Here is a 10,043-nt window from a genome sequence, read left to right as displayed (position 1 = left end):
CAACATCCAAACACAACATGTCTTGAATGTCCAGTTCCCGGACAAGCCCCCAATTATTACGGAAACTAGGGAAATACTGGTGGCACAACAACATATGACACACACAAAAAACAACAACAACAACAAAACAAACAAACATATGTCACACAATCTGACAACGAAATAAATCACCACCAATAATAATATCAAACCTAAAGCAACAAAAACTTTATTCTTGCCTCACCTCAAACAGCATTGTCCCAGTCTAGATCCCTGTTTTCTTTTCAACGTGGTCCGAACAGGCCATATCCACAAATGTATGTTTACGACAATATACACATCTATCCAAACAGCCGCAGGTATAATATCCACAAATGCAGGTTTATGACAATATACACATCTATCCACACAGCTGCAGGTATAATATCCATGTTACTTTGAGACACATGATTCCATGGCTGCAGCCTTTTAGTGTCGGTGTAGTCAGCTTCTTTTTTTTCTTTGACACCACTTTTCTCATCTCCAGGCATGAACGTTTTTTTTTTTGTATTGACCTCTATGATATATCCTTCCACGTTTCTCTCTGCTGGCTATGTCAAAAGTTTTCTTTATCCTGTTTGGCTTCCTCTGCACAAACTATTAGTTTTAAGGGTATCAATTTTATCAATTTCTACCGATATCTACTTTTTATTAGTGGAAAATTGAGCAAAGTAAATGGGATTCCATCGGGATTCGAACCCGAGACCTCCGGATGCTAGCCCGGTGCTCTACCGACTGAGCTATAGAAAGCCCTAGTTCAGTGTTCGTCCCAGAAACCCTAAATTCTCAATGCTCGAAAGGTCAGAAGCTATAGCAGTGTGTTTGTGTATGACACACACGTACACATTTGAACCTGGCATAAACCCGAAGGATAATTCAACTTGGGGATAAATACGAGGGATCACCGAAGTGATGCAGCTTTTTGAGTATGTAACAAACGCAAACAGAAAAACTGACCAGAAATGATTATTATTTATCAGTGGAAAATTGAGCAAGAAAATGGGATTCCATCGGGATTCGAACCCGAGACCTCCGGATGCTAGCCCGGTGCTCTACCGACTGAGCTATAGAAAGCCCTAGTTCAGTGTTCGTCCCAGAAACCCTAAATTCTCACTGCTCGAATGGTCAGAAGGTATAGCAGTGTGTTTGTGTGTGACACACACGTACACACTTGAACCTGGCATAAACCCGAAGGATAATTCAACTTGGGGATAAATGCGAGGGATCACCGAAGTGATGCAGCTTTTTGAGTATGTAACAAACGCAAACAGCATTATCTTGTCAAATTGAACATCATATTATGTACCGTCAGATTGCATCCTTTAGTTTACATGAATAATTCGCTAACATTGTATTTTCTATGTTTATGGTATTTACATATTGTGAATTGGTTTATTTGTTTTGCAGTAAATCATTACTGTGTGTTATCCATGTTTTAATCTGTGTTTTATATATAAAAGATAGCACATAAATGCATTACGGTGGATCCTTCACCATTTCTCGTTTATCGGAAGAGACGGAGGCATCCACTATTTTCTTGCGTCAAAGTTTGACAATTCCAGTTGTCTGCCCAAAATACAGTCATTATTACGGTGATGATAATTCTGATACCAGAGATCACAATAGTGACGGCATGATAATCATTTGCTTAAAATCATTTAATTTGCTTATATAATCAGCGCATATAATGAGATAGATGACAGTTAATTAATGAAGTTTTATTGCGTTAATATAACGCAGCTCATCAATGACAAAAAACCCCACAAAGATATCGTTTTTCACCATCAGTTTCAGACGAGGTCAAATATCTGACCAAGAACAGAAGAACACCCATTAAGATATGCGTCAAATATTGCCGGATAGCCATTATCTGAATAATTTTCTTTTCTCTTCCCAAGATGTTAGATCTAAGCAGATACACCTTATTACTCTCTAAGGTCATCAGGTTCTTGAATTTAGTAGAGCAAACGCATTTTTTTCTTTTTAACAAAGGAACGTACACGGTATTTCTGAGAAGAGATTTGATGTTTGTAGATGTTCTGCAGTATTTTCGTGTGTCCGTACAGTGCAAACTTTCTCAGACCTCTTTAAAAGAGTTTTGATATCAAATGTCTTCTAATCTGCCAAGTGAAAAAAAAAATGTTCACTTACTTTGGGTAAACACTCCTGTTCAACCATTTCATCTAAAAGAAGTTTAGCATCCGCTGATGAAAGTATTAAAGAAATGATATCCTCGTGGAAATCAGCGCAGAGAAAGAGATAGAATGAAGATACCATGAGATAATGATGATCTACGTACACTCTTATAAAGTAGTATAAAGCGTAATACAATGTATTCTCTTTTGACATTGAGGTAACGTATTATTTGGTAAGGTATAATTTCTCCTTCAAAACTGTAAACAACTGTCAGTAACAGCGGACATTATTCATATAATTTTTTTAGACTGCAAGATCAGATCCAAGGGCATGGGAAACATTGTAAAACATCAGCTGCGAAGCAATGATTAATCTATGTCATAGTGTTCTGTGACCAAATTTCTCTCTGGCTAGATTTTGGCCTGTCAGAGAGGCAAAATGCCATTCATTTTCTTGTTTCTCGTCAACGTTTTTGTCAGTTCTTCCCAGAAAAGCATTTGCTGGTATCTTTCTTCGTTCCATTGGAAGTAGGGTTTATTCTTGCTGAGAAACAGTCTTATCAGATAGGGTAGTTGATTGTCTGGAATGCCCTCTCGAAAAACCATGACGACATTTTCTAGTTGGACGGCATTCATGTGCGCCACAGCCATTTGGAGCGTCATCAGGTAGTTGGCATCGTTGACAGAGGCGTTGCTGACGATCACCAGATTCTTAAAGCTGTTCTCAATGACCCGATCAATGGCATCAAAGCGCATACCTCCCAGGGGCAAATCGTCGTCGCCGCACACGATCCTGTTGCGAAGGAAGTCTGGAAGATGCTCCTGGACAGCTGCCAGAAACTGTTCATGTACCCAACCTTCGTCTTCATCGGGGAAAATAATGTTGAGGTCGTAACGGTAATCCTGACGCTCGCGTGCGTCCTCCAACTCGTAGTATCCAATGATAAGAAGCCTCAGATGAAAGCACTTGTAATTCAGCCACCATCGGTTTCGCCAGACTAGAAGTGAACCTACTATGCACATTATAATCACAGCACTTGCAGAGATGTAAACTGTCAGGTTCGGCCCACAGACAATTTCAGAGTCAAATTCTAAAATGGATTTCCCGACGAATTGTGAGATAGATTGCGGTGAGCAAACAGTGGTCTCGGGGTTTGACAGCGTCACATCGCCTTGGCTAAGGAAACTTCTAAACCAAGAAAGGTTGCAAGTGCACGCAAGCTGATTCTTGGATATATCTAAATATTTCATTGGCAGAAAAGTGTTTTCTTCTATGCCTGTGAGAGCATTCTTAGTTAAGGAGACCATGTACAATTGGTTGTTTTGCCTGAAGATATCCTTATTTAGGTTTCCACTCAGTTTATTTGTACCCAAATTCAAGTAGCGCAGAGAAGTTAAATACCGGAAGTGATCACAACTGATTGAAATGATATTGTTCTTATCTAGGTATAACTTCACCAGAGAAGATAAATTGGCAAGTAATTGCATGGGAACAACTGGAATTCGACAATTTCTAAGGTGTAATTCTCTCAACTGGAAGAGGCCATCGAATGTATCGGGTAACAAAATGCCAAGCGGGTTTTGATCTAAGCGAAGTACTTCAAGATGTGAAAGAGTAGCTAGTACTGGACCAACACTTATAACCAGTTTGTCTGGGGTGAGGGCGGCAGACCTCAAATCTAGTGTGCGAAGAAAGTTCAGTCCATCAAATGATGTGATTCCTATTCCAAATTTGTTATTCGATAGATCAAGGGATGATAATCGTTGAAGATGTTTGAAGGGGGATGTCAATTGTTCTAAGAATCCAAGATCATTCAGATATACAATGTAAGTGGTCTAGGTTGTCCAGACCGTAAAAAGCCGTGGAGGGCATTTTGCGAATTGGGTTTGAGGTGAGTCTTAGATATGTCATGTTGGACAGAAAAGAAAAAGGACTGCCTGCCAAAGAAAAAATGTGATTTTTTGACATGTTTAAGGTCCTTAGGTGGCCAACACGAAAAAATTCCGGAGGAATATGCTCGATTTGATTCGAAGACAAATCTATGTAGGAAAGTTAAATGTTGGAGCTTCGCTGAAAGCTGAAAGTCCAAGAGAGAAATCTTGTTGTTGTGTAATGCCAGCTTCTGCAGATTTGGAACATGTCGCAGCACCGGTTCCGCGATTGTTGTCAGGAAATTCTTGCCGAGGTCCAGTATTTTTAGGGACCATAAACCCTGAAATGTGCGATTTTGTAATTGTCTTATTTTGCATGATTTGAGATATAATGACTCTAAAACATTGAAACCTTTGAACACTCCTGATAAAGACATGGGCGTCACCAGGGGGGGGGGGGGGGGGTGCGTTGGGTGCGAACGCACCTCCCTTCAGACCAAAAAAAAAAAAAAAAAAAAAAAAAAAAAAACCAAAAAAAAAAAAAAAACAACTTCAGTCTGCGGGCGACCTCAACGCCGGACCCTAAATGATTATTATTTTTTATCTATTTTTTAAAAATATTTTGCATGGGGACAAAAACAACACCAAAAAAAAAAAAAAAAAAAAAATCGTAGGCAAAAACAATTCGCACCCCTGGTTCTGGCAGCACTGATTTTATACATGTGTACTAGTACAAGAGTAATCTATACAGTGTTTACTATTTAGATAGATTTTGGACATCCTTCCCATGCTTGGTCACTTCGACGCCACCTCGCTGGTCATACCTCCCGCAGTCATGAACATAAACCGACACCCTTGACTACCAGTGGCGGATCAGAGGGGGAGGGGCGCACCGGGCGTCCCCCCCCCCCCCGCCCCCTCTTAATTTCCAAAGCGAAAAAGTATAGCTACAAACGGCAGTTTTTGGACTGTAAAATGTCAAAATTTTCAAGCTCGCTCGCTCCGCTCGCTGGCATTTAGGCGTAATGCCATTCTCCTGAAGTTGCTGCCAGTAATTGCCGGCAGTTCCACCCGGTGCGCCCCCCACCTTACTGCAAAAAAAAATATAGCTACAAATGGCAGTTTTTGGACTGTAAAATGTCACAATTTTCAAGCTCGCTCGCTCCGCTCGCTCGCATTTAAATCCCCCTGATATTGCTGCCAGTAATTGCCAGCAGTTGCGTCCGGTGCGCCCCCTCCCCCCTTCATTTCGAAAGCAAAAAAAGATATAGCTTCAAACGCAGTTTTGGGACTGTAAACGGTCAAAATTTTCAAGTTCGCTCGCATTTAATCTTTATGCAATTCCCCTGATGTTACTGCCAGTAATTGTCTACAGTTGCGCCCGGTGAGCCCCCCCCCCCCTTAATTTCCAAAGCGAAAAAATATAGCTACAAACGTCAGTTTTTCTACTGTAAAATGTCAAAATTTTCAAGCTCGCTCTCTTCGCTCGCTCGCATTGAATCGTTATGCAATTCAACTGATGTTGCTGCCAGTAATTGCCAGCAGTTGCGCCCGGTGGCATGCGCTCCACCCCCCCCCCTTAATTTCCAAAGCGAAAAAATATGGCTAAGAACGGCAGTTTTCGGACTGTAAAATCAAGGAGCTTCATTGAAGCTCCTTGGTAAAATGTAAAATTTTCAAGCTCGGTCGCATTTAATCGTTATGCAATTCACCTGATGTTGCTGCCAGTAATTGCCAGCAGTTCCGCCCCTTGCGCCCCCCTTTGATTTCCAAAGCAAAAAAATATGGCTAAGAACGGCAGCTTTTGGACTGAAAAATGTAACATTTTCACGCTCGCTCTCTTCTCTCGCTCGCATTTAATCGTTATGCAATTCACCTGATGTTGCTGCCAGTAATTGCCAGCAGTTCCGCCCGGTGCGCCCCCCTCCCTTGATTTCCAAAGCGAAAAAAATATGGCTAAGAACGGCAGCTTTTGGACTGTAAAATGTAAAATTTTCAAGCTCGCTCGCTCCGCTCGCTCGCATGTAATCGTTATGCTCTCCTGATATTGCTGCCAGTAATTGAAAGGTGTTACGCCTGATGCGCCCCCCTTAAATTCCAAAGCGAAAAAATATAGCAACAAACGGCAGGGGTTTTTTTTTACTGTAAAATGTCAAAATATTCAAGCTCGCTCGCTCCGCTCGCTCGCATTTAATTGTTATGCCTTTCTCCTGATGTTGCTGCCAGTAATTGCCGGCAGTTGCGCCGGGTGCGCCCTCCCCCTTTATTTCCAAAGCGAAAAAATATAGCTCCAAATGGTAGTTTTTTGACTGTAAAATGTCAAAATTGTCAAGCTCGCTCTCTTCGCTTATACTCGCATTTAATCGTTATGCCATTCACCTGATGTTGCTGCCAGTAATTGCCAGCAGTTGCGCCCGGTGCTCCCCCCTTAATTTCCAAAGCAAAAAAAATATGGTAACAAACGGCAGTTTTGGGACTGTAAAATGTCAGAATTTTAAAGCTCGCTCGCTCCGCTCGCTCACATGTAATCGTTAAGCCATTCTCCCGATATTGCTGCTAGTAATTTGTCGTTTCATACCGTCATTCCATAATCCATTTATAGGGGGACAACCCCCTCCCACAGCCTCCCCACTTGCTCGTTCCGCTTGATCGGGCTTCATGGTCGCGTTCATGACATCAGTGTAAGAATTATTACTAGAAGTTTATTTGAATTATACCATTTATAGGCAAATTGTTCAATAACAATTTACTTCAAAATGTACTGATACCAATAAACAAGTGGGACTGTTTCAAGTCGATAAAACACGCAAAATACCTGCATCAAATTGCACCATTTACAACATCAAAATGCAAAAAGTGCTCACCGTGGGAGGGGGACACTCCTTCCCACATCCTACCCCCTCGCTCACTCCTCTCGCTCTTGCTTGGCCGCGTTCATGATATTCAGTGTAAATATTAAAACAGGAAATTTATTTGGATGATACTATTTTACAGGCAAATTATTCGATAATAATCTACATCAAAATATACGGCTTTACTTTAAACAAGTGGGACTGTTTCAAGTCGATAAAACAAACAAAACATGCATCAAATCCCCCCTCGCGCTCTCCGCTTGCTCGGGCTCGGTCGCGTTCATGACATTAGTGTAAGAATCAATACAAGAAGTTTATTGAAATTACAAAGTTTATAGCCACATTGTTCAACAACAAATTCCATCAAAATGTACTGCTACCTTAAACAAGTGGGACTGTTTCAAGTCGATAAATACACGCAAAAAGCGTGCATCAAATTGCACCATTTACAACATCAAAATGCAAAAAGTTCTCACGGGGGGGGGGGGGGGGGGGGGACAACAGGCACTTCAACACCCTTTCCCCCCTTGCTCGCTCCCTCGCATACTAACGCCTTCCCCCCCCCCCCCAAGATGAAATTCTAGCTACGACGGTGCCCTTTCCCCGCTTGGTTTCCCCTCAAAAACAGTAAAAGTCTAGGGATTGAGAGCTTCCTATATTCCAAATGTCTGTCCAAAAAAAAAAAAAAAGATCTCGTTACATTAGGGTCAAAACGCACCCCCCCCCCTTGAAAAAAAGCTGGTGACGCCCCTGTAAAGATGACAATCTGTTCCCTGCCAGAAATAAGATTGATACGGGAGGAACTTGGAGAGTGGTGTTGAGTTGGAAGCCGCTTATTCGGACAATCTTGCTGCCTTGTACATTCAGATATTCCAATGAATCCATGCCAAGAAATGAATTGAACGTCAAATTTTCTAGATTATTTCTGTCAAGATCCAACCTTCTTACTCCCTTCAAACACTGAAATGCACCAAATGGAATGTCTGTAATATTGTTTTCATGTAGCGCTAGTCGGGAGATGTTTGCAGTAGATAACGGTGTAAAGTCATTTATGCTAATGCTTGTGATGTTATTCATCCCGAGGTAGAATATGTTTATCCTAGTTAGACATCCTATGAAGCGAAATTGGCTTCCAGCATTGCCATTGAAGTTTACCTTTAACGATGATTGGAGTCGGTTTAGTGCTGTAAGGGGAATCGTCTTGAACTTATTATGAGCAAAATCAAGAAAAAAGAGATTTGAATTCATTGAAAATGTCCCTGCATCAAGGTTGATGAGATGGTTGAAACCCAGGGTTAGCTGTTCGAGGCTTCGAAGTGGATAAAAAGCTCCCTTCGTGATATGCTTTATCTGGTTTTTCAACAGCTTCAGTCTCATTACTGCAGGCACTTCAACGAAAGACTTATTGGAGAGTACTTCGAATTTGTTCAGGCTCAGGTCGAGACTCGTTAAATCTGGCGGTAGATAAGACGGAACTTCCCGAAGGCCGCGTTTGCTACACCTTGCCTCAAACCAAGGAGCTTCAAACACATTCACCTTCGTGCCAGAACGTGCAGGAATAATTGGATGAACGTCTGGAAAACTCTCTGGTCAATGACCGCGATTCTTGATTCGTAAACGCAGGGTTACATGGGCAGAAAAGGAGAACTGGAAGGAATCCTGCTAGAAATATAGAATTCATTGTGAATCCTTTGGTTGGTGGTGACATTGTTGCTGATGATGTAACGTTGGAAAGGAATATTGTTCACGCCTCTATGCAACCTCCCCTTCGCAACTCTGCCTGAAACAATGTGTAGAAAAATGATATGGGAAGGAGAAGAACCACATCAATCGATTAAACTTTTACAGCGTGTAAAATGTGTGCAGTACTGCTGTAATTTTAGTTATGAGGTGACATTACATGTAAGACATGGAAAACTGAAAACGGTGCTTAATCATGTAATAATGTTGTGGTCAATATACCGTAAGAAGTGAGCCTTACCTAGTACCTCAACAACTTGAATAATAAGTGATGCAAAAGATAACCGTCAACCCTCTCCCCGACACAACCTACACAGTGGGTTGACAATTATACCTACTGTTTCGTCAAATCATTTGAGCCTATAAATCTGAGGACAAAAATAATCATTTCTGTGCAGGGTTAATTACATTTAAAAAAAATATATATATTTTTATCATCCTGCCTACTTGATTCCTACCCAATCACTCAAAGTAAACTTTAACCTAAAGTTGGGACTGTATATGTGCGCATGGTTTGTTTTTGTGAATGTTTACAGATGTTATAAAAATAACGTTACCTTTGATGAAGTTCTCTCTACAATGTATGTCATATCCCTTTACAAACAACAGATTAATGGCTCTCACTGTTCAAATTGTCTTCTAGGACTAACATCTAGATAAATAAAACTTTCAATGGAATCAGATGCGACGACATAGGATTTTTTTTTCTTCAAATTTTACCTGTGAACATCAATGTTAAAAAAATGCAGGATGATATTTTTTTGTTATTCATTGTTACTGTCTTTCACACAGTAATGTTACAGTTATTTCCATCTTTCCAAATTGTTTTTAAAAAGTATTTAGAAATTTATCTACTATAGGAAAAGAATGATATTTTAAACATATTATGCATAGGACTATACATTCGTGTCATTCCTTTTATACACATGTAATACACTTACATGATAACACATGTTGAAACAATTAGTGACAGTAAGGGAACCCTTACAACACTGCTGCTGCATTTTGTAATGTAATAAGGGCGATGATTTGATGTAAAAGGCAACCTTATTTTAGAACAAACACTTTTACATACAATAGCTGTCTAATTTTGTTGCTTAATGGACCAATAAAACACCTGTATCTTCACACACTTCCAGCACGACTCTTCTCATAGAAATACAGATTGTAGTGCTAGTGCATTTGAGACACCAGCCAGGTAGCCGAGTTAAGATTGTTAATCATTATCAAAGAGAGAAAAATGTGTGATGCAGCCAACCCGATATTTTACTTGAATTTGATGCCTTTACTTTGTTTATAGCTAGTTTGGACCAGGCTTATTTACTTGTAAAACAATAGTGGCCTCATAGAACGATAACACATAATGGAGTATGCAATATCATTGTGATGAATAGAGTAATATAAAGCCAAAAAGGACTGTAAGAGG

General features: G+C 40.5%; 1 protein-coding gene across 1 annotated transcript; it reads right to left on the bottom strand.

The window, feature by feature from the left end:
• Positions 1-2,579: 2,579 nt before the first annotated feature.
• Positions 2,580-7,954, bottom strand: LOC139738560 (toll-like receptor 5). Its single transcript, XM_071649181.1, has 2 exons — positions 7,673-7,954; positions 2,580-3,443 (listed from the first exon to the last, which is right to left on the bottom strand). The coding sequence occupies exons 1-2, from the start codon at positions 7,952-7,954 to the stop codon at positions 2,580-2,582; spliced, it is 1,146 nt and encodes a 381-aa protein (XP_071505282.1).
• Positions 7,955-10,043: the final 2,089 nt, after the last annotated feature.

The sequence above is a fragment of the Diadema antillarum genome, unplaced genomic scaffold, assembly GCF_040938485.1.
Source record: "Diadema antillarum isolate AM-2024a unplaced genomic scaffold, OU_Dant_1.0 seq00000754_RagTag, whole genome shotgun sequence".
NCBI lineage: Eukaryota > Metazoa > Echinodermata > Echinoidea > Diadematoida > Diadematidae > Diadema > Diadema antillarum.
The sequence above is the reverse complement of the archived record's forward strand: the minus strand, read 5'-3'. Positions and strand labels throughout refer to the sequence as shown.

Bases quoted from the DNA above. Each gene is read 5' to 3' on its own strand.
- LOC139738560 (XM_071649181.1), bottom strand. From the start codon at position 7,954: ATGAATAACATCACAAGCATTAGCATAAATGACTTTACACCGTTATCT. The intron at 3,444-7,672 runs GTATCAATCTTA...TCCTTAACTAAG, and splicing joins CCACTCTCCAAGTTCCTCCC to AATGCTCTCACAGGCATAGA.